This window comes from Jaculus jaculus, chromosome 4 (assembly GCF_020740685.1).
Source record: "Jaculus jaculus isolate mJacJac1 chromosome 4, mJacJac1.mat.Y.cur, whole genome shotgun sequence".
Taxonomy (NCBI): Eukaryota; Metazoa; Chordata; class Mammalia; order Rodentia; family Dipodidae; genus Jaculus; species Jaculus jaculus.
This window is the reverse complement of record NC_059105.1, coordinates 14,765,145-14,790,243: the sequence shown is the minus strand read 5'-3', so window position 1 is coordinate 14,790,243 and position 25,099 is coordinate 14,765,145. Positions and strand designations below refer to the sequence as shown.

At 45.9% G+C, this 25,099-nt stretch overlaps 1 protein-coding gene across 1 annotated transcript; it reads left to right on the top strand.

Annotated features, from left to right (window-relative positions):
- Positions 1 to 51: 51 nt before the first annotated feature.
- Positions 52 to 10,718, top strand: LOC101610731 (ciliogenesis associated TTC17 interacting protein). Its single transcript, XM_045148504.1, has 10 exons — positions 52 to 77; positions 291 to 398; positions 846 to 1,046; positions 1,932 to 1,987; positions 4,039 to 4,125; positions 4,302 to 4,469; positions 6,656 to 6,780; positions 9,243 to 9,319; positions 9,620 to 9,708; positions 9,906 to 10,718. Exons 1-10 carry the CDS (start codon positions 53 to 55, stop codon positions 10,560 to 10,562), a joined length of 1,593 nt encoding a protein of 530 aa, XP_045004439.1. The 5' UTR covers position 52; the 3' UTR covers positions 10,563 to 10,718.
- The last annotated feature ends 14,381 nt before the right edge of the window (positions 10,719 to 25,099 follow it).

Below are 25,099 nucleotides of genomic sequence, written 5' to 3'. Positions count from 1 at the left end.
TGGTCTTCTGGTTGTCTTGGAGACAGATACAGACTTAGAGGCCTAGGCCATCATGTCTTCCAAAGTTTACTCTACAGGTGGGAAAGGGGCTGCTGGGCTGGAGGGAGCGTGTGTGTGTGTGTGTGTGTGCACGCGCGTATTTTTCTCCCTCACAACACACCCAGGGGTAGTCTTAGTGAATCGAGCTTTCAGCCTTTGTTGTCAGAGCTCAGGACTGGGGTACCTCTTTGCCCACCCCAGCTCTTCTCCCAAGCTCTGCCCTCTTAACCTCTCGGTCCTCGGTCCTCTAGGCTCCAGAGCCACGGACTCTGACTATGACCACCACGAGCCCCCGGGCCAGCAGCAGCCAGCGCTCCCGGGGGCCAACGCGGAAGCCGTCGACTTCCTGAACTCCTTAAGTGAGTCTCGAGAGGGGTAGAGGATGCAGTCTCGTTCTCCTGAGATCCAGACAGGGCTTGTGGAGTTTGTTTGTTTGTTTTTTAGATATTTAAACAAATATTTTATTTTTTATTTATTTGAGAGGGAAAGAGAGAATGGGCGCGCCAAGGGCTTCCGGCCACTGCAAACGAACTCCAAATGCGCGCACCACCTTGCGCATCTGGGTCCTGGGGAATCAAACCGAGGTCCTTTGGCTTCACAGGCAAGCGCCTTAACTGCTAAGCCATCTCTTCTGAGGCCCATGCCTTTTGATGATTGTGGAAGGACAGGTCCAGGGCTGTGGGGGAGGGGGCTTCACCCACTTAATTCCTACTGGTGGCCCAGAGGGGAGTCCCGTTCCCTGCGGGCTCGGTGGGGAGGGGCTTGAAGACCTGGGCTGGAGCCGAGGTTTCTCTGGCCCACTGCAGAAAAGGAGGAACTGAAGTTGCTGCTCTTCTCCGAGACTCTGGCCATTGTCTCTGACACCGGGGAGCCTCAAGGAGAGCTGACCATCGAGGTGAAGAGAGGGAAATACAAGGACAGTACGGGCATCATGTCCCGCTGCCTCCTGGTGCACGCCCATAGCCGAGGCTACCTGGATGGAGTGCTTTGTGGCAACACTCTCCTGGGTACATTTTTCCTGCCCTTCCCCATATCTTCCTTCTACGCTCCCTCCTCATCCTCATTCAAGACCTGCTCCTTCACTTACCTGAGACCAGAGTGAGGCATGGGGAGGGGCCCAGGAGGTCATTCCCAACCACAGCCCCAGCCCCAGGCCCAGGACAAGAGCAAAGCTAACTATGTAAAACTTTCTTTCCTTCTTTCTTTCTTTCTTTCTTTTCTTTCTTTCTTTCTTTCTTTCTTTCTTTCTTTCTTTCTTTCTTTCCTTCTTTCTTTCTTTTTTCTTCCTTCCTTCCTTCCTTCCTTCTTTCCTTTCTTTCTCTCTCTCTCTCTCTTTCTTTTCTTCCTTCCTTCCTTCCTTCTTTCTTTTTTTAGGTTTTGCGGTAGGGTCTCACTCTAGCTCAGGCAGCACCTTGTGAAGCGATGGCTTAGTGGCTAAGGTGTTTGCCTGCAAAGCCAAAGGATCCTGGTTTGATGCTCCAGGACCCACATAAGCCAGATGCATCCTGGAGTTCGTTTGTAGTAGCTGGAGGCCTTGGCATGCCCATTCTCTCTCTCCCAAGCAAATAAGTAAATATTTAGAATAATATTTATTGATTGATGAGGGGAGAGATGAAGCACAGCACGGCCTCTTGCCACTGCAGATGACCTCTAAACGCAGACACCACTTTATGCATCTGGCTTTCATAGGTACTGGGGGAAAGAACCCAGGCTGTCAGGTTTTACATAAGCACGTGCCTTTAACGACTGAACCATCTCCCCAGCCTCACTCTGTAATTTTCCTTTGGCCACATTACTACACCTAGTCCTCCAGCTTGGGTGAGCACCTTCCCTTCTGCCCATCCCAGACCGAAGTGTCCTGTGACATTAGCAATTGCCTTTCTGCACTTTAGGCTACCTCGACAAGAAACTGGAGCCCATGGAACAGCACAGTCTTGAGTACATCAAGGTGCCTCCTAACCTCCTCCCCTCCTCCATCCGGTCCCCCGTCCAGAGTGAGAAATAAAGATCCTGCAGTTTCACGCGACTGTCCCCATCACCCCGTGCCCCTGCCACACACAACATGAGAAGTCACCTATCCCAGATCCTGCTGAGGGTGTTCCCCATGCCCTGGTCCTCCTCCAGCCTGAAAGCCCAGCCGCTCCCTGGCCACGCGGTCCGGCCTCTGGGTCTTGTTGCCCCTTGGCCTCCAAACACTACTCTAGGCCCCTCGCCTCCAGCCCCTGCACAGGAGCTCCTGCTGCGGGCCTGTAACCTAACCATTGCAAAGGACATGCCCGAGAACCTGCCTGCAGACTTCATCACCACTCTTTAAACCTGTGTTTCAAAGTACACAACATTTTAGTTTTACTATTATACCATAGTGATCTTTGTTTCTTTTTTTGTTTGTTTTTCTTTTAAAAAATAATTTCAATTTATTTATTTGCATGTGTGTGTGACACACCAGGGTCTCTTCCTTTGCAAATCAAAGTCAGTCCAACTTTATGGGACTGGCTGGGGAATCAAACCTGGCCCTGCAAGCTTTGCAAGCAAGCAGCTTCAAGTGCTGAGCCATTATCCCAGCACCATTTTTTTTTCCTTTCCTTTCCTTTTCTTTCTTTCTTTTTTTTTTTTTTTTTTTTGCGGGGGGGGGGAATTTCAAGGTAGGGTCTCACTCTGGTCCAGACTGCTACTCTTTTTCAGCCATCTCCTGGCCAGACTGGCCTCAAACTTGCTGTGTAGCTGAGGATGACTTTGAACTCCCGATCTCTTGCCTTCACCAATCAAGTGCTGGGATTATATATGCTTGAGCCACCACACCTGGCTGGAAGGTTTTTGGTTTGCCTGTTTGGTTTCTGTCTTGGTTTTATTGAGACAGGGACTCTGTGTAGCTATGGCTGGACTCCAATTCACAGACCACCTGGCTCAACCCAAGTGCTGGGATCATAAATGTATGTCGTCATGTCCAGCTGGCTGTTTTGATTTCTTATTTCTTTTTTTTTTTTTCTTTTTTTTTTTTTTTTGAGGCAGGGTCTCACTCTAGCCCAATCTGACCTGGAATTCACTGTGTAATCTCGAACTCACAGTGATCCTCCTACCTCTGCCTACCAAGAACTGGGATTAAAGGCATGTGCCACCATGCCTGGCCTTGTTTTGATTTTTTAAATTAATTTTTAAATATTTGAAATTATTTGCAAGCAGACACAGAGAGAGAGTATGCTAGGGCCTCTAGCCTCTGCAAACTCCAGGCACATGCCCCACTTTGTGCATCTAACTTTACATGGGTACTGGGGAATCAAACCCTGGGTAGTTAGGCTTCGAAGGCATCTCTCCAGCCCTGATTTTTGTTGTTGTTTTGTTTGTTTTTCGAGGTAGGGTCTCACTCTATCTTAGGCTGACCTGGAACTATATAGTCTCAGGTTGGCCTTGAATTCATAGCAATCCTCCTACCTCTGCCTTCCAAGCGCCTGGCTGTTTTAATTTTTTTGTTTTGTTTTCTTTTTTGTTTTTTGAGGTAGGGGTTCACTCTAGTCTAGGCTGACCTGGAATTCACTATGTAATCTTAGGGTGGCCTTGAACTCATGGTGATCCTCCTACCTCTGCCTCCCAAGTGCTGGGATTAAAGGTGTGTGCCACCACGCCTGGCTTGGCTGTTTTGATTTTTTTGTTTTGTTTTGTTTTTGTTTTTCGAAGTAGGGTCTCACTGTAGCTCAGGCTGACCTGGAATTTACTATGTAATCTCAGGGTGGCCTTGAACTCATAGTGATCCTTCTGCCTCTGCCTCCCAAGTGCTGGGAGACTGTTTTGATTTTTAATCCAAATCACTTTTTCACTTACAAAGAACAGAAGCCATGAGGGACTCAAACCTGTAATCTTGGAAGGCTGAGAGAGAAGGACTTTGACTACTGTGGGATACAGTGTGAGTGAGACCCTATCTCAGAGACAGAGAGGGAGAGGGTGGACAGGTGATCTCTTGGTCTAGAGAGCGAGCCCTGATCCTCCCCTGTGCTCTGGCCCTAGTTTCCCATCCTCCCCATGGAACGGAAGACGAGTCTGACCAGACAGGATGACCGGCTGGTGGTGACTAGAATTGTCAAGGAGGGTGAGGTAAGGGCAGGAGCAAAGTGGGCAGCGTTCCCTGAGTCCTCAGAGTCAGAGCAGGATAACTTGTGAGGCCAAGGGCCTAGGCTGAGACGAGAGTCACCCCCCCCCCCCCAGCCCGCTCACATGCCCCTCTGACCTGTCCTGGCTCCAGAGCCATGACTCAGATGTGTCCTAAACAGAACGTGAAGACCAACGTCACATCTTTCCCCTGGGACTCACTCGCGGGCTTCATCTCCAACGCCGCGAATCTGGTGCTGCTGAGGGTGATGGCCTGGCGGCAGGTGGTGCCCAACAATGCCTACTTCCTGACCTTGGACAATGAGGGAAAGCTTTGTCACTGCACCTACGTGAGGACTCTTCCCTGGCTTGGGGACATAGCCTAGGGGGCAGACTAAAGGGGTTATGCAGTCCATGGAAGTTGAAACGAGCTGTGGGGTGGGAGAGGGAATCCGGCAGGTAAGAGAAGCAACTCTGCTTATTCAGGAGTCAATTCATGAGAAATAGGTTGACTGCTTTGTTCCCCACCCACTTAAAATTTTTTTTTAGTTTTTTTTGTTTTTATTTTCAAATTTGTATTAACAACTTCCATGATTATAAAAAAATATCCCATGGTAATAACCTCCCTCCCACCCCCCACTTTCCCCTTTGAAACTCCACTGTCCATCATATCCCCTCCCCCTCTCAATCAGTCTCTTTTATTTTGATATCATCTTTTCCTCCTCTTATGATAGTCTTGTGTAGGTAGTGTCAGGCAATATACATATATATATATATATATATATTTTTTTTTTTTTTTATTTGAGAGAGAGAGAAAGAGGCAGAGAGAGAGAGAGAGAATAGGCACACCAGGGCCTCCAGTCACTGCAAATGAAAACATGCACCCCCTTGTGCATCTGGCTTATGTGGGTCCTGGAGAGTCGAACCAGTATTCTTTGGTTTTGTAGGCAAATGCCTTAACCACTAAGCCATCTCTCCAGCCCTTTAAAAATATTTTTATTTATTTATTTTTAAATATTTTATTTATTTATTTGCAAGAAGAGGGAGAAAGAGAGAATGGGTACACAGGTTCTTCCAGCCACTGCAAAAGAACTCAGATGCATGTGCTACTTTGTGCATCTGGCTTCATGTGGGTACCGGGCAATTGAGTCCAGGTCTTTAGGTTTTTCAAGCAAGTGCCTTTAACCACTAAGCCATCTTTCCAACCCCCACTTTTTTGGTGGTTTTCCAAGGTAAGGTCTCACTCTGGCTCAGGCTTACCTGGAATTAACTATGTAGAATCAGGATGGCCTCAAAATCATAGTGATCCTCCTACTGCTTCCCGAGTGCTGGAATTAAAGGCATGTGCCACCACGCCTGGCTCCTCCCCCTTTTTATAATATATTTTATTTATTTATTTGAGAGAAAAAAAGAGAGAGAGAGAGAATGGGTGCACCAGGGCATCCAGCCACTGCAAATGAACTCCAGACACATGTGCCCCCTTGTGCATCTGGCTAATGTGGGTCCTGGAGAATCAATCCTGGAGAATCAAACTGGGATTCTTTGGCTTTGCAGGCAAGCACCTTAAGCACTAAGCTGTCTCCCAGACCCCCCCTTTTTTTTCAGTTTTTCAAGGTAGGGTCCCACTCTAGCCCAGGCTGACCTGGAATTCTCTATTGTAATCTCAGGGTGGCCTCAAACTCATGGTGATCCTCCTACCTCTGCCTCCTGAATGCTGGGATCAAAGGTATGCACCATGTCCAGCTGTCTCCCCTTTTTTTGAGACAGGGTCTCATATGGCTAAACTAACCTTAAACCTGCATGACTACACCCAGTTTTGGGGATGCTAAGGATCCAAATAATAGCTTTGTGTATGCCATGTTCCTAGCCCCTTAGATTGCTTTTAAACAGACATCCTCAGCTACCTTGCAAGTGTGAGGCCAGCCTGGGCTATATGAGACCCTGTTTCAAGAAAAGAAGAAGTGCTGGGCATGGTGGTGCACACCTTTAATCTCAGCATTTGGAAGGCAGAGGTAGGAGGGTCTCCATGAGTTCAAGGCCACTTTGAGACCACATAGTGAATTCCAGGTCAGCCTGAGCTACAGAAAGACCCTACCTCAGACAAAAGAAAAAAGAAGAAAGAAAAGAAGAAGCCAGGTGTGGTAGCACACACCTTTAATCCCAGCACTTGGAAGGCAGAGGTTGGAGGATTGCCGTGAGTTCAAGGCCACCCTGAGACTACATAGTGAATCACAGGTTCTGGGCTAGAGTGAGACCCTACCTCAAAAAACCATAAATATATAAATAAAAGCAAGTCTCCACTGAAAAGGAATGGGGTGGGGGGCGGGGCTACAGGGGTCCAGCTAGAGCTGGCTCTGAGGAGTCCCCAGCTTGACATGGGAATGCAACTCTAACTTTGTGGCACCTGAGGGACTGGACAGCCAAAATTGCTTGTCTCTGTTGAACAGGAATGGACAGTTGAGAAAGATGAAGGGGGGATAGGGAGACCATGGTGGGCATCCACCTCACCATCCTCCCTCCACTTTGGCCCCTGCAGCAAGCCCTGGGCTACCAGACGATCCAGGTGGGCCACCAAGAGGCCGAGATGTTCATTGTGGAGCAAACTGTGCACTCGGATGAGAACATCCCCTTCTCCTGCCAATTCTACTTGCTCTCTGATGGGTGAGCCGCTGATGGGAGAACCCAGGGGAATGTGACCATTGCTCAGCTGAGGAAAAGTCGAGGCATGGAGTGGCTAAATGGCAGACTATTATTCTGCCAGGAGGATTTGCCACTGAGAATTGAGTATCCTCCTTCCTGCCTTTTCTCCTCCTCCTCCTCCTCCTTTTAGGTAGGGTTTCGCTCTAGTCCAGGCTGAACTGGAATTTTCAGGGTGGCCTCGAATTCACATCGATCCTCCTATCTGTGCCTCCTGAGTGCTGAGATTAAAGGCGTGCACCACCACGCCCATCCACTTCATTGATTTTTGTTGTTGTTTGGTTTTGTTATATTTTTTAACTTATTTGAGGGGGGGGGAGAAATAGAGAGAGTGACAGGGACAGAGAATGGGCACAAAAGGGCCTCCAGCCACTGCAAACAAACTCCAGGTGCATGTGCCCCCTTGTGCATCTGGCTTACGTGGGTCTTGGGGAATTGAACCTGGGTCCTTTGGCCTTGCAGGCAAGTGCCATAACCACTAAGCAATCTCTCCAGACCAACTTCATTGTTTTGTAAAGATACTTACTTGAGAAAGAGAGAGAGTGTGTGAGCGAGGGGGAAGACAGAGAAAAGGACACACCAGGGCTTCTTGCTGCTATAAACAAACACCAGACACATGTGCTATTTGTGCATCTGGCTTTATGTGGGTACTGGAATCAAACACAAGTCATCAGGCTTTGCAAGCAAATGCCTTTAACTGCTGAGCTATCTATTCAGCCCTCACTAGTTTTGTTTTTATTTTTTCAAGGTAGAACTCACTCTAGTCCAGGCTGACCTGTAACTCACTCTGTAGATCTCAGGCTGGTCTCAAACTCACAGTGATCCTCCTACCTCTGCCTCCCAAGTTCTGGAATTAAAGGTATGTGCCACCACACCTGGCCAGACCCCCTTTTTATTTTATTTATTTGCAAGGAGAGATGGGGGATTAGCCCCTGCAAACACACTCCAGACACATGTGCCACTTTGCAGATCTGGCTTTACGTGGCAGCTGGGTAATAGAATCCAGGCTATTAGGCATTGTAAACAAATACCTTAACCACTGAGCCATTTCTCCAGTCACCACTTCATCAAAGAGAGAGAAAATGAGAAAGAGAGAATGAGAATTGGCACACCAGGGTCACTTGCCCCTGCAAAGGAATTCCAAATGCATGTGCTACTTTGTGCATCTGGCTTTCTATAGGCACTGGAGAGTTGAATTCAGGCTGTCAGGATTTGTAGGAAAGCCCCTTTAAATGTGGAGCTATCTCTCCAGCTCATGACTTTTAAAAATTATTTTTATTTATTTGAGAGCATCAAAGAGAGAGAGAGAATGGGCATGCCAGGGCCGCCAGCCAGTGTAGCAAACTCCAGACATATGCAGTGTCTTGTGCAAATGGCTTATGTGGGTCCTGGAGAATCAAACTTGGGTCCTTTGGCTTTGTGAGCAAGTGCCTTAACCACCAAGCCATCCCTCCAGCCCTCTTAAGACTTTTTGAGAAGGGGTCTCACACTTAGGGCAAGCGTCCTAAGTACCGGGATTATAGGAATAAGCCACCATCCCTGGTTCAGCCTGTGGCATTTGGTCATGGAGATACCAATACTGCCCCCTCCAGAGCAGCCCTGGGACCTGTTGCTTCTCCCTCTTTGCAAGTGGCAGTCCCTACTTAAAAATATGGGGCTGAAGAGATGGCTTAGCAGTTAAGACACTTGCCTGTGAAGTCTAAGGACTGGAGAGTTTGCTTAGTGGTTAAGGTGTCTTGTCTGCAAAGCCTAAGGACACATTTTTGACTCTCCAGGTCCCATGTAAGCCAGATGCAGAAAGGTAAGGCAGGAACAAGTGTCTGGAGTTTGATTGCAGTGGCTGAGGCCCTGGTGCTCCAATTCTCTCTCTCTCTCTTTCTCTCTCTCTCTCTAAAATAAAAAAAAATTAAAAATCTGCTGGGTGTGGTGCCTTTAATCCTCACACTTGGGAGGCAGAGGTAGGAGGATCACTGTGAGTTCGAGGCCACCCTGAGACTACATAGTGAATTCCAGGTCAGCCTGGGCTAGAGCAACACCCTACCTTGAAGAAGAAGAAAAAAGCTATAAAACAAGCAAAAAGACACCTCACAGGCTGGGTGGCTTAAACAACAGAAATGTGTCCCTTGAATCTGTCGAGGCTGTAAGTCTTAAGTTAGGGTGTCAGCAGGGTTGGTTTCTGTTGAGACCTCTCTTCCTGGCTTGTAGATGAGCCCTTCTGGCCGTGTCCTCTCTTCAGTGTGCCAGTGAATAGAGGATGCCAGTTCTGATCAGAAACCTTCCTTTGTGCCCTCACTGAACCATATAAAGGCCCCGTCTCCAAATATCATCCTAGTGGGTATTTATGCTACAAAACATTGTACTAAGTCTGTTCAGTCCCCAGTGGGTGGTCCAGGAAGACTTGCTTCCACGTTTCTGTTGCACTGCAGGCACCTGGCTAAGAGAGTCCAGGTGGGTTCCCCAGGATGCTGCATCATCTCCAAGATGCCCATCTTGAGGGAGGAGGGTAAGTCAGCCCCGGCCTGGGGCAGCTGGTGGAAGAGTAATGGGGAGGTGAGAGGAGCGGCCTGGGCTTGGGCCCATCCCCAGCATATCACGGGTGGGACAGGAACCTGAGAATCAGTGGGGACTGTCCTCCAGTCCCTGGTGTAAGGCAGCGAGTGTGAACCTCCGCTAGCATCCCATTCCAGCAACTCTGCCCCCACGCGTGGATGCTCCTGGGATTCACCTGTGTACAGGAAGAAGGTCTGGGTCTGGGGTTATGTGAATTTTTTTAATGTGAATTCCGCCCACCCCCCCTAACCAGATGAAATTGAGTCTCGGCCACAATTTGAGAAGAAGCCCCTGGAATGGAAGGAGGACTTACAACTCTACCTGAGATTCCTCGACCGGAAGGTGAGCAAAGGCTGCAGCCAGCCTGGGTGTGTGTGTGGGGTGGGGGGGACGACTCCATGACTGTCTGATGGAAATGCACACCCCTGGAGGCTTTTTCCTCCCTGGGATGGGGCAGGGGCTGTGGGCCGGGGCGGTGCTGGGCCCTCGGCCCCGGATTGGACATGAGCTCCCCCCCCCCCCCCCCCGTGCCCCACCAGGAGCAGCTGCGGCTCAGCCACGCCAGGTACCTGCGGCAGCACCCCGAGGTGCTGGCGGCCGTCTCGGACTTCCTGCTCTTCCTGCTGATCCGCCAGCCCAGCGACGTGCTCACCTACGCGGCCGAGCACTTCGGCGCCTACTCGCCCCGGCGCCGGCCCACGCCCTACGTGCGCAGCTCCCACCCGCCCAGCCCCTTCCGCGCGCTGCAGGAGGAGGAGGAGGAGGAGGAGGAGGAGGAGGAGGAGGAGAGCCTGGAGGTCACCGCCGAGGAAACCCCGGCCGGCAGCGAAGACGACCGCGAAGCCGCAGGCTATGCTGACGACGTTCCCGACGACGACGATGACTATGACGACGACGATGACGACGATGACAATGACTATGACGACGACGACGACGATGACGATGATGACGATGACGACGACGATGACGATGACGACGATGACGACGACGACGACGATGATGATGACGACGCTGACGATAATGATAATGACCAGGATGACAAGGACGAGCACCGTGACAAGGACGACCAGGATGACAAGGACGACCAGGATGACAAGGACGACCAGGATGACAAGGACGATCACCGTGACAAGGACGACCACCATGACAACGATGATCACCATGACAACAAAGAGAACAACAAGGCCTTGGGATAGGACCCGGAGGGGTCTGGCAGGCACTGGTCCTTGCCTCTCATCCCTGCTGTGGCTTGGAGGGCGGAAGCAGGGACGGTCCCACGGCCCTGTGGTGGCAGCTGAGACTAACCCTGACCAGCGCCTAGCGTTACAAAATGGAAACAGGTCGTCGTTCACCCCGAGAGTTTCAGCCTTTTTTTCCTGGATGCCTTTTTTTTTTTTTAACCATTATCCACATTTCAGAAAATAAAATAAGAGTCCTTGTAGCTGAAAGTGATGGCTCACATGTGTAACCCCAGCACGCAAGAGGCCGAGTGAGGAAGGAAGATTGCTGCCTGTTGAAAGCCAGATGGCTACAAAGTAATGATACAGGAATTTTGGGGATCCTCATCAATGCACCAGTACAGTATGCCAGCGCACTTATAATTTTGGCATGGGTGTTCCGGGATCCTTGTCTTATGAATTGGACAAATGAAATCTACATACCAGAGGATAAGGTTCAAAAAGATTTTATTATAGCTCAGAGCTTTAGGAGGGAGAGCATCAAGGGAAGGGAAACTTAGCTGTTGCCCAGGAAGGCAAGAGGGGTTTGCAAAGCCCACCTCAAGACTCAGGCCCAGGCTGACCTGGAATTCACTCTGTAGTCTCAGGGTGGCCTCAAACTCATGGCAATCCTTGTACCTCTGCCTCCCGAGGGCTGGGATTAAAGGCGTGCGCCACCACTCATAGCTAGGTTGGTTTTTTTTTGTTTGTTTGTTTTTTTGTTTTTTTTTTTGAGCCCTGTGGATGGGCAGCTAGCTAGTATAGCCAGTTAGTTTTGATATCAGGATTTCTGGAAAAGAGCAATCTGCAGAAATATTAATTCTCTAGGAAGGGCCTTTTTGGAAGGGAGTGGAAAGACTCCCTAAAGGGGCAGAGATGAGGGAAAGCCAGGCCGTCTTGACGTTTCTGACCTGTAGCAAAGTGTAATGACTTAGATTTTCCCCGACAGGCCCAAGGACAATTCCCATGTTTAGCCAAGAGAAAACTGTTCACTTTGGGACCCTGTTACCCCTACACTGCCTCAGTAAGACCCTGTCTCAAAATAAATAAAAGGCTGGGTATGATGGTGCACACCTTTAATCCCAGCACTTAGAAGGCAGAGGTAGGAGGATTGCCATGAGTTTGAGGCTACCCTGAAACTGCATAGTGAATTCTAGGTCTGCCTGGGCTAGAGTGAGACCCTACCTTGAAAATCCAAACAATAGTAATACTAATAATATAAATAAAATCGGGCATGGTGACACACACCTTTAACCCAGCACTTGGGAGGCACAGGTAGGACTGCCGTGAGTTCAAGGTCACTATGAGACTACTGAGTAAATTATGGATCAGTCTGGTCTAGAGTGAAACCCTACCTTGAAATAACAAAAGAATATAACAATTAAAAAAAAAAAAAGAGGACTTCCGGTTAAGACGGCAGCGTAGGTACCACGCCAAAGCAGCCTGGGAGGAAAAGAGACCAAAAAAACTCAGCAAAATACACTTTTACTAAAAAGTGAGGTGTATAGGAAATTGAAGTGGCAGCGGAGAAGTAGGAGAGATCCAGAGCATCCAGAGCCTGCACAGACGGGAAAAGCGGCCCCGGCAGCTCAGCCAACTGCGGCGGCGGGGGCGCACCAGAAAAACGCCAGGCTTGGCTCGAGCTGCAGGAAAAGCCAGGTGTGGGAGCTTCCCCTCACACCGCGCTCTCTGCAACTCAGGACACGTGAAGGGAGAGCGGCAGCGAGCAGACCGAGAGGTAGAAGAACACGTGGAGCAGCAAGAGAACCGGAGCAGCTGTGGCTCCCTCCCCGCCCCCACCGCCTGAGCCCAGCTCCCTCCGGCGAACAGAACAGCAGCCCGGGACCACTTGGGCTGACAGCGGGACCCAAGCAGGAGCAGAGTTCGGCAGCAACATCAGCGGCTCCGGCACCAGTAACAGCGGCCCCAGCAGCAGCAGACCCAGGAGTGGCAGCAGCGGCAGACCCGGCAGCAGCAGCTTCAGTGGCAGCAGCAGCAGTGGACACAGCAGCAGCAGCTTCAGCAGCAGCAGTGGCTCCAGCAGTGGCAGCTACAGCAGCAGCAGAGGCAGCAGCAGCGGTGGGCCCAGCAGCAACACCTTTAGTAGCAGTGGCTACAGTCCCAGCAGGGGCAGCTTGAGCAGCAGCAGTTCCAGCAGCAGGGGTGCTGATCTGCAGGGCCACACTTGCCAGGCTCGGTTTGCCCCGCAGGAAAAGCAAGTGCCCAGCTCCAGAAATCAGAACAGCAGCCCGACGACCCAGGCAGCAACTTGACTGAGACCAAAATCATCCAAGGTAACTGGGATTGCACCAGGGAAGGGTCTCACTTGGTCGCAAGCTGACTTGGATCAACAGACCAGAAATCTTAACCTCTATGTTGACAGAGGATCTGGTTGTTATAATAACTACGCTGGCATACATACTTGGGGCTGGTTTTGATTGAATGGGTACTCACCTTTCTACAAAGGATAGACATTATCTTAGGGTGAAAGGTTAGAAGACAGTGTTTCAAGCAAATGGGCCTAGAAAACAAGCAGGGGTGGCTATCCTAATATCTGACAAGGTAGACTTTAGTCCAACATTAGTCAAGAAAGATAAGGAAGGTCACTTATATTGATTAAGGGCACACTCCAACAGGAGGACATTACAATCCTAAACATATATGCACCTAACATGGGAGCTCCCAAATTCATCAAACAAACACTATTAGAACTAAGGTCACAGATAACACCAAACACAGTGGTAGTGGGTGACTTTAACACCCCACTCTCATCAATTGACAGGTCATCCCGGGAAAAAATAAACAGAGAGGCATCTGGACTAAATGAGTTCATAGAAGGAATGGACCTAACAGATATATGCAGGACATTTCATCAAAAGGCTGCAGAATATACATTCTTTTCAGCAGCACATGGAACATTCTCTAAAATAGACCATATATTAGGACACAAAGCAAATCTTAACAAATTCAGGAAAATTGAAATAATTCCTTGCATTCTATCTGACCACAATGGAATTAAACTACAAATCAGTAGCCAGAAAGGCTATAGAGCATACACAAAATCATGGAAACTAAACAATACACAACTAAATGATGAATGGGTGAATGAAGAAATCAAGAAGGAAATCAAAAAACTTATAGAGTCAAATGATAATGAGAACACAACATATCAAAATCTCTGGGACACAATGAAGGCAGTTCTAAGAGGAACCAGCCTAGATGTCCCTCAACTGATGAGTGGATAATGAAGATGTGGCACATTTATACAATGGAGTTCTACTCAGCGGTAAAGAAAAACGAAGTTATGAAATTTGCAGAAAAATGGTTGGACCTGGGAAGGAGTATACTGAGGTAACTCAGGCCCAGAAAGCCAAGCGCCACATGTTCTCTCTCATATGTGGATGCTAGCTACAGATGATTGGGCTTCTGCGTGAGAATGAAAATACTTAGTAACAGAGGCCAGTAAGTTAAAAAGGAGACATAAAGGGAAGAGAAAGGAAGGGAGGAGGGTACTTAATAAGTTGATATTGTATATATGTAAGTACAATGATTGTGATGGGGAGGAAATATGATGGAGAATGGAATTTCAAAGGGGAAAGTGGGACGGGGGAGGGAGGGAATTACCATGGGATTTGTTTTATAATCATGGAAAATGCTAATAAAAATTAAAAAAAAAATAGAAACTGGATGAATGGATGCCAACAAAAGATAACCTACGTTCCTTCACAAAATGTTCATACCTTAATCTATAAAGATCTGCCATTTGAAACTCTAGAAGTTGAAGTAAAAGTGGCATTAGAAATATTTCAACACAACAAGTATAAAACAGACTTCTTAAAAGAGAAGGCATCTCAGAACCCTGAGAGAATAGTCAGGCTACACAGTATTGGTGACTTCATTGATGTGAGTGAAGGCCCTCTCATTCCAAGGACAAACATTTGTTTCCAGTATGAAATTTCAGCGGTCCACAGCCTTCAATCTGAGCAACCTAATTTTCTAAGACGATTTCAGGGGTTGTCTTTACCCACCCACTTATGAGCACATTATACAATATGGAATAAGCTAGTGGAAAGATCTCGGAAAATGGTAACTGAAGATCAAACTAAACCCACAGAGGAAATTGGATCTACCTAATGACTTCCTAACATTTACATGTGTACAGCAAATTAAATAAAAGTTTTATATGAAAAAAAAATTAAAAAAAAAAAGGAACACTGAATATAGCCAAGTGTGGTGGCAAATGCCTAAAATCTCAGTACCTGTGGGAGGCAGGAGCAGGAGGATCAAGGAATTCCAGGCCAGCTGCGTGAGTTGTTGGCACTTGGTGAAGCTGGGCTTGAACCTGAAAGCTCACAATTTGGGTTGCTACAGTATCAAGGATGAACCGCAATAAATTTCACAACCGTAGTCTCTCCCCCACCCCAAAATGCAGGAGAGTGGTGGAGTGGGATGTGGAACCCCTCTGTCTTAACTCGGTGAGTCTGTGTGGCAGGTATTCCGCTATACAGATCCACGGGAGACAATGCCCTCCCCACTGGGAGGGGCCCCAGCCAGCCCAGAGAAGAAAAAAGAATGAACAGGCAGACCATCATCACCCCTTCAGGCTCCTTGCTTAGCCAGTTCTGACCATTGGTGGGTAATGTTACCACTGGCCATTGTTGGTGAGCTGGGCACTGCTCTGGAGAAGTTAGCGGGGGGCTGACGAGATGGCTTAGTTATTAAGGCACTTGCCTGTGAAGCCCAAGGACACAGGTTCAATTTCTCAGTACTCATCTAAGCCAGATTTGCAGTGACTAGAGGCCTTGGCGTGCCCATTGTCTCTCCTCTCTCTCTCTCCCTCTATCACTATCTGCCTCTTTCTCTCTCAAATAAATAAATAAAAATAAATGGGGGGAGGGGAGGGCTGAAGAAATGGCTTAGCGGTTAAGCACTTGCCTGTGAAGCCTAAGGGCCCCAGTTCGAGGCTCCACTACCCAGGACCCACGTCTAGAGTTTGTTTGCAGTGGCTGGAGGCCCTGGTGTGCCCTTTTTTTTTTCTTTCTTTCTCTCTCTCTCTGCCTCTTTCTCTCTGTATCACTCTCAAATAAGCAAACAAAAATATTTTTTTTTAATTTTTTTTTGGTTTATTTTTATTTATTTATTTGATAGCAACAGACAGAGAAAGAGGCAGAGAGAGAGAGAGAGAGTATGGGCACGCCAGGGCTTCCAGCTGCTGCAACGAATTCCAGATGCGTGCGCCCCCTTGTGCATCTGGCTAACATGGGTCCTGGGGAATCGAGCCTCGAACCGGGGTCCTTAGGCTTCACAGGCAAGCGCTTAACCGCTAAGCCATCTCTCCAGCCCCAAAAATAATTTTTTTAAAGAAGCTAATGGACAATAAAGCCACAGCAACAAGACTGGGGTTCTTAGAGGGGCTGGTGTCTACCACCCAAGAACCTCAACAGAGGGCTTCAGAAATATCACTAGAGCCTTGCAGGTTTCTTTTTTCTTTGATTGTCCCTCTCCTTTCTCTTTCTCTTTGTATTTCTCTAATTTTTCAAAGTAGGGTCTCACTCTAGCCCAGGCCGACCTAGAATTCACTATGTAGGACTTCCGGTTAAGATGGCGGCGTAGGTACCGCGCCAAAGCAGCCTAGGGGGGAAAAAAGACCAAACAAAAACTTAGCAAAATACACACTTTTACTAAAAAGTGAGGTGTATAGGAAATTGATGTGGCAGCGGAGAAGTAGAAGAGTTCCAGAGCATCCAGAGCCTGCACAGGCGGGAAAAGCGGCTCCGGCAGCTCCGCCAACCACCGCGGTCGCAGTGCACCAGAAAGCCGCCAGACTCAACGCAAGCCACAGGAAAAGCCAGGTGCAGGATTTTCCCCTCACACCGCGCTCTCCGCAACTCGGGAAACGTGAGGGGAGAGCGGCAGCGAGCAGCGGAGGAGCAGACCGCGAGGTAGAAGAACGCTTGGCGCAGCGAGAGAACCAGAGCAGCTGCGGCTCCCTCCCCTCCCCCACCACCTGAACCCAGCTCCAGTGAACACAGCAGCGTCCTGGGACCCGGTCACGCCAACTTGGGCTGACAACGGGACCCAAGCAGGAGCAGAGGTCGGCAGCAACATCAGCGGCTCCAGCACCGGTAACAGCGGCCCCAGCAGCAGCGGACCCAGGAGCGGCAGCAGCAGACTCGGCAGCAGCAGCTTCAAGGGGGAGCAGCGGCAGTGGACACAACAGCAGCAGCTTCAGCAGCAGTGTTGACTCCAGCAGTGGCAGCAACAGCAGCAGCAGAGGCAGCAGCAGCTGTGGGTCCAGCAGCAACACCTTCAGCAGCAGTGGCTACAGCCCAGCAGGGACAGCTTGAGCAGCAGCAGTTCCAGCAGCAGGGGAGCTGATCTGCACGGCCACACTTGCCAGGCTCGGTTGGCCCCGCAGGAAAAGCAAGTGCCCAGCTCCAGAAATCAGAACAGCAGCCCGACGACCCAGGCAGCAACTTGACTGAGACCAAAATCATCCAAGGTAACTGGGATTGCACCAGGGAAGGGTCTCACTTGGTTGCAAGCTGACTTGGATCCCTCAACAGACCAGAAATCTTAACCTTTTTGTTGATAGAGGATCTGGTCATTATAATAACTACTCTTGCATACATACTCGGGGCTGTTTTTGATTGAATGTGTACAGTGTTTAGTTAAATTTTAGAATCTACCTGTATTTTACTCCACTTAGCCTGCTTGAATACTCCTATAGCAGGGAAACTCAACCCTTAAGAACATCTTTGTAGATACTCTGAGAGTCTTAAGAGCCACACCTAACACCTTAAGTTCCTGCCCTGAAAATATATTACATCAAATCAATTGATACAGGTAAGAATACACAGCTAGCTAGAAAATCCAAGCATTAAGTTAACCCAAGATGCAAAAATATATACATTATAACACAAGAAACACTAAAAAGCAAGATGATATAAATCCACCTAAAAGTATTAATGCATCAGAAATGTCCTCCAGTGAGAAAGAGTTAGAGGAAATGCCTGAGAAAGAGTTCAAAAGAATGATTATAAATATGTTCAAAGAGGTCAAAGAACACATGAAAACAATCAAAGAAGAAATCAAAGAGGAAATCAAAGGAATCAAAGAAGAGGCAGGACACCAATTTAATGAAATAAAGAAGGCAATACAAGACATAAATAAGGAAATAGAAATAATAAAGAAAAACCAGTCAGAATTACTAGCAATGAAGAACACAGTTAATGAAATTAAAAACTCTGTAGAAAATCTCACCAGTAGGATGGATGAGGGAGAGGACAGAATATCTAAGCTAGAAGACCAGGTGGCAGACTTAATACAGTTCAACAAAGAGAAAGACAAACTTATAGAAAAGTATGAGTGGGAATTTCAAGATATTCGGGACACTATGAAAAGATCCAATATAAGAATTCAGGGCATAGTAGAAGAGGAAGAAATCCAATCCAAAGGCATAGTAGGCGTCTTCAACAAAATCATAGAAAAAAATTTCCCCCAAATTGGGAAAGAGGTGCCAATACAGATACAGGAAGCCTTTAGAACCCCAGCCAGACAAAACCCAGAAAGAACCTCTCCTCGCCATATTATAATCAAACTTCCAAACACGCACACCAAAGAAAAAATATTGAAAGCAGTTAGAGAGAAAAATCAAGTTACCTACAAAAGCAAGCCCATCAGGATTATAGCAGATTATTCAACACAAACTTTTAAAGCCAGAAGGGCTTGGAGTGATATATTCCAAGTTCTGAAAGATAACAACTGTCAACCAAGGTTACTTTATCCTGCAAAGTTATCCATTCAAATAGATGGAGAAATAAAGACATTCCATGACAAAAGCAGGTTAAAGGAGTATTTGAAGGCAAAACCAGCTCTACAGAAAATACTTGATAGAATCCTCCATGCTGAAGAAAAGGAAAAGCACACATATAAGGAACCTAGAAAAAACAAGCAATACTCAAATACTAGTTAACAGAAGAGAGTACAGGTAGAACCAGTAACACACACACAAAAAAAAATGGCAAACATAAATACACACCTTTCAATAATATCTCTTAATATCAACAGCCTCAATGCCCCAACAAAAAGACATAGATTTGCAGACGGTTAAAAAGCAGGATCCTACAATTTGTTGTCTCCAAGAAACTCACCTTTCTACAAAGGATAGACATTATCTTAGGGTGAAAGTTTGGAAGACAGTGTTTCAAGCAAATGGGCCTAGAAAACAAGCAGGGGTGGCTATCCTAATATCAGACAGGGTAGACTTTAGTCCGACGTTAGTCAAGAAAGATAAGGAAGGTCACTTTATATTGATTAAGGGCACACTCCAACAGGAGGACATTACAATCCTAAACATATATGCACCTAACATGGAGGCTCCCAAATTCATCAAACAAACACTATTAGAACTAAGGTCACAGACAACACCAAACACTCTCATCAATTGACAGGTCATCCCGGGAAAAAATAAACAGAGAGGCATCTGGACTAAATGAGGTCATAGAAGGAATGGACTTAACAGATATATACAGGACATTTCGTCCAAAGGCTGCAGAATATACATTCTTTTCAGCAGCACATGGAACATTCTCTAAAATAGACCATATATTAGGACACAAAGCAAATCTTAACAAATTCAGGAAAATTGAAATAATTCCTTGCATTCTATCTGACCACAATGGAATTAAACTACAAATCAGTAGCCAGAAAGGCTATAGAGCATACACAAAATCATGGAAACTAAACAATACACTACTAAATGATGAATGGGTCAATGAAGAAATCAAAAAGGAAATCAAAAAATTTATAGAGTCAAATGATAATGAGAACACAACATACCAAAATCTCTGGGACACAATGAAGGCAGTTCTAAGAGGTAAATTTATAGCCTTAAGTGCCTATATTAAGAAATTAGAAAGGTCGCAAGTAAACGACCTAATGCTTCGCCTTAAAGCCTTGGAAAAAGAAGAACAAGGCAAACCAAAAATCAGTAGACGGGAAGAAATAATAAAGATTAGGGCAGAAATTAATAAAATAGAAACAAAAAGAACAATCCAAAGAATTAATGAAACAAAGAGTTGGTCCTTTGAAAGGATAAACAAGATTGATAAACCCTTAGCAAATCTGACCAAAAGAAAGAGAGAAGAGACACAAATTAATAAAATCAGAGATGAACAAGGTAACATCACAACAGATTCCAGAGAAATTCAAAAAATCATAGGAACATACTATAAAAGCATATACTCCACAAAGTATGAAAATCTGAAAGAAATGGATGATTTCCTTGATCTATATGACCTACCTAAATTAAATCAAAATGAGATTAATCACTTAAATAGACCTATAACAAACATGGAGATCCGAACAGTTATCAATAATCTCCCAACTAAAAAAAGCCCAGGCCCAGATGGATTCACTGCTGAATTTTACCAGACTTTTAAGGAAGAGCTAACACCATTGCTTCTTAAGCTTTTCCAGGAAATAGAAAAAGAAGGAATTCTACCAAACTCCTTCTATGAGGCCAGCATCACCCTGATACCAAAACCAGGCAAAGATAGAACAAAAAAGAAAATTACAGACCAATCTCCCTCATGAACATAGATGCAAAAATCTCAACAAAATATTGGCAAACAGAATACAAGAGTATATCAAAAAGATCATTCACCCTGACCAAGTAGTCTTTATCCCAGAGATGCAGGGATGGTTCAACATACGCAAATCTATAAATGTAATACATTACATAAACAGGTTGAAGGACAAAAATCACATGATCATCTCATTAGACGCAGAGAAAGCATTTGACAAAATCCAACATCCCTTCATGATAAAGTCCTACAGAGACTGGGAATAGCAGGAACATATCTCAATATAATAAAGGCTATTTATGACAAGCCTACAGCCAACATATTACTAAATGGGGAAAAACTGGAAGCTTTTCCACTAAAATCAGGAACAAGACAAGGGTGTCCACTGTCCCCACTTTTATTTAATATAGTTTTGGAAGTCTTAGCCATAGCAATAAGGCAAGAGACACACATAAAAGGGATACAAATTGGAAAGGAAGAGATCAAGTTATCATTATTTGCAGATGACATGATTCTATACATAAAGGACCCTAAAGACTCTACTAGCAAGCTGTTAGAGCTGATCAAAACCTACAGCAATGTAGCAGGATACAAAATAAATACACAGAAATCAGTAGCCTTCATATATGCTAACAACAAACACACAGAGGATGAAATCAGAGAATCACTCCCATTCACAATTGCATCAAAAAAAAAATAAAGTACCTTGGAATAAACCTAACCAAGGAAGTAAAGAATCTATACAATGAGAACTTTAAAACACTCAAGCGAGAAATTGCAGAAGACACTAGAAAGTGGAGAAACATCCCTTGTTCCTGGATTGGAAGGATCAATATTGTGAAAATGGCAATCTTACCTAAAGCAATCTACACATTTAATGCAATCCCTATCAAAATTCCAAAGGCTTTCTTCATGAAAATAGAAAAAACAATCCAAAAATTCATTTGGAATCACAAAAAACCTCGAATATCTAAAATAATACTGAGCAACAAAAAAGAGGCTGGTGGTATCACCATACCTGATTTTAACCTATACTACAGAGCCATAGTAACAAAAACAGCATGGTACTGGCACAAAAACAGACATGTAGATCAGTGGAACAGAATAGAGGACCCAGATGTAAGCCCAAGTAGCTATAGCCACCTGATATTTGATAAAAATGCCAAAAATACTCATTGGAGAAGAGACAGCCTCTTCAGCAAATGGTGTTTTGAAAACTGGATATATATCTGCAGAAGGATGAAAATAGATTCTTCTCTCTCGCCATGCACAAGAATTAAGTCCAAATGGATTAAAGACCTTAACATCAGACCGGAAACTCTGAAACTGCTAGAGGAAAAAGTAGGGGAAACCCTTCAACATATTGGTCTTGGCAAAGACTTTCTGAATACAACCCCAATTGCTCAGGCAATAAAACCACAGATTAACCACTGGGACCTAATGTAATTACAAAGATTTTGCACCGCAAAGGACACAGTGAAAAAAGCAAAGAGGCAACCTACAGAATGGGAAAAAATCTTTACCAGCTGTATATCTGATAGAGGATTAATATCTAGGATATACAAAGAACTCAAAAAGTTAAATAATAAGGAATCAAACAAGCCAATCAAAAAATGGGCTATGCAGATGCACAAGGGGGCGCACGCGTCTGGAGTTCGTTTGCAGTGGCTGGAAGCCCTGGCTCACTCATTCTCTCTCTCTCCCTCTATCTGTCTTTCTCTCTGTCTGTCACTCTCAAATAAATAAATTTAAAAAAAAAAGGGCTATGGAGCTAAATAGAGAGTTCTCAAAGGAAGAAATACGAATGGCATATAAGCATCTAAAAAAATGTTCTACGTCACTAGTCATAAGGGAAATGCAGATTAAAACTACATTGAGATTCCATCTCACTCCTGTCAGATTGGCCACCATCATGAAAACAAATGATCATAAATGTTGGCGGGGATGTGGAAAAAAAGGAACCCTTCTGCACTGCTGGTGGGAATGCAATCTGGTCCAGCCATTGTGGAAAACAGTGTGGAGGTTCCTAAAACAGCTAGAGATTGATCTACCATATGACCCAGCTATAGCACTCCTAGGCATATATTCAAAGGAATCATCTCATTTCCTTAGAAGTAAGTGCTCAACCATGTTTATTGCTGCTCAATTTATAATAGCTGTGAAATGGAACCAGCCTAGATGTCCCTCAACTGATGAGTGGATAATGAAGATGTGGCACATTTATACAATGGAGTTCTACTCAGCGGTAAAGAAAAATGAAGTTATGAAATTTTCAGAAAAATGGATGGACCTGGTATTATACTAAGTGAGGTAACCCAGGCCCAGATCTCAATGTAGTTTTAATCTGCATTTCCCTGATGACTAGTGACGTAGAACATTTTTTTAGATGCTTATATGCCATTCGTATTTCTTCCTTTGAGAACTCTCTATTTAGCTCCATAGCCCTTTTTTTTTTTAATTTATTTATTTGAGAGTGACAGACAGAGAGAAAGACAGATAGAGGGAGAGAGAGAGAATGGGTGAGCCAGGGCTTCCAGCCACTGCAAACGAACTCCAGTATAAGTATTATACTAAGTGAGGTAACCCAGGCCCAGAAAGCCAAGCGCCACATGTTCTCTCTCATATGTGGATCCTAGCTACAGATGATTGGGCTTCTGCGTGAGAATGAAAATACTTAGTAGCAGAGGCCAGTAAGTTAAAAAGGAGACATAAAGGGTAGAGAAAGGAAGGGAGGAGGATACTTAATAGGTTGATATTGTACATATGTAATTACAATGAATGTAATGGGGAGGTAATATGATGGAGAATGGAATTTCTAATGGGAAAGTGTGGGGGTGGGGAGGGAGGGAATTACCATGGGATATATTTTATAATCATGGAAAATGTTAATAAAAATTAAAAAAAAAAAAAAGAATTCACTATGTAATCTCAGGCCACCATGCCTGGCTTTTTCTCTTTTTTGGACAGAGGGTGTCTCTCTAGCCCAGGCTGACCTCAAACACACAGCAATCCTCTAACCTCAGCCTCCCAAGTGGGTTTATAGGCTCAAGCCACTTCTGACTCCTTTTTCTTAAAAAGAAAAAATATTTAGTTATTTACATGGAGGGCTTGGCATGCAAGGGTCTCCTGTCACTGCAAATGAATGTCAGGCACATGTGCCACATTGCATCTAGCTTTATGTGGGTGCTGGAGAATTAAACTCAGGTCAACAGCCTTTGCAAGTAAGTGCCTTTATCACCAGCCCCTCTGCCTTAGTTCATTTGTTTATTTATCTATTTTGTTGTTTCAAAGTAGGGTCTCTCTATAGCCCAGGCTGTCCTGGAATTCACTATGTAGTCTCAGGCTAGCCTTTAACTCACAGTGATCCTCCTACATCTGCCTCCTAAGTGCTGGGATTAAAGGTGTGAACCACCACACCTGGGTATTTTTATTTTTTAAATTTATTTATTAGACACAGAGAAAGGTATGAGCAGGGCAGGGACTCTTGCCACTGTAAACAAGCTCTAGATGCATGTGCCTCTTCAAGCATTTGGCTTTACATGGGTACTGGGAAATTGAACCAGGGTTATCAGGCTTTGCAAGCAAGTGCCTTTAACCACTGAGATATCTCCCCAACTTCTGCTGTATTCTTTGTTTTGTTTGTTTTTATTTTCGAGGTAGGGTCTCACTCTAGCCCAGACTGACCTGGAATTCACTATGTAGTCTCAGGCTGGCCTTGAATTCATGGAGATCCTCCTATCTCTGCCTCCCGAGTGTTGGGATTAAAGGCATGCACCACTATGCCGTGCCTCTCTGCTGTATTTAAAAAAAAAAAAATACAGGGGCTGGAGAGATGGCTTAGGGTTAAGGCAGTTGCCTCTGACGCCAAAGGACCTAAGTTCAATTCCCCAGGACCCACGTAAGCCAGATGCACAAGGTGGCACATGTGTCTGGAGTTTGTTTACAGAGGCTGAAGGCCTTAGTGTGCCCATTCTCTCTTGCACATGTGCAAATAAATAAAATAAATAAACTTAAAAAAAAACACAATACAGGGGCTGGAGACAGCTCTCAGCAGTTAAAGGCGCTTGCTTGCAGAGTCTGATGGCCTGGGGTTTGATTTCCTCAAATGCAGATGTAAATCCAGATACTCAAAGTGGCACACGCATCTATAGTTCATTTGCAGCCAGGAGCACCATGCCCATTCTCTCTCTTTCTCTCCCAAATAAATAAATAGATAGTTTAATTTTTTGATTTAAATATTTATTTATTTATTTATTTTGGTTTTTCAAAGTAGGGTCTCGCTCTAGCCCAGGCTGACCTGCAAGTCATTATGGAGTCTCAGGGTGGCCTCGAACTCTTGGCGATCCTCTTACCTCTGCCTCCCGAGTGCGAGGATTAAAGGCGTGCGCCACCACCCCAGCCTTGTTTGTTTGCTTTTTCATGAGACAGCAAGAGAGAGAGAGATTGAGAATGCAAGAGGCAGAGAGTGGAGTGGTGTGTCAAGGCCTCCAAACTTCAGACGCATGTGTCACCTCGTGTGTGTGTGCGGCGTGCTTGTGTCACCTTGTGTCACCTTGTGCATCTGGCTAACGTGGGACCTGGAGGGGTGAACATTGTTCCTTAGGCTTCACAGGCAAGTGCCTTAACTGCTAAGCCAGAGCGAGAGAGTAAGCAAGAGGGATGCAAACTCCAGTCATCAGGGTTGCACAGAAAGCACTTTTAACCACTGAGCAATCTCTCCAGCCCCCATGTTTTGGGTTCTTTTAAAAATATTTTTTGGGGGCTGGAGAGATATCTTAGTGGTTAAGACACTTGCCTGCAAAGCCTAAGGACCCAGGTTCAATTCCCCAGGACCCATGTAAGCAGATGCACAAGAGGCACATGTATCTGGAGTTCGTTTGTGGTGGCTAGAGGCCCTGGCCCACCCATTCTCCTTGTCTCTCTTCTCTC

Bases quoted from the DNA above. Each gene is read 5' to 3' on its own strand.
- LOC101610731 (XM_045148504.1), top strand. From the start codon at position 53: ATGTCTTCCAAAGTTTACTCTACAG. The intron at 1,047-1,931 runs GTACATTTTTCC...TCTGCACTTTAG, and splicing joins TTGTGGCAACACTCTCCTGG to GCTACCTCGACAAGAAACTG. The intron at 6,781-9,242 runs GTGAGCCGCTGA...GTTGCACTGCAG, and splicing joins TTCTACTTGCTCTCTGATGG to GCACCTGGCTAAGAGAGTCC.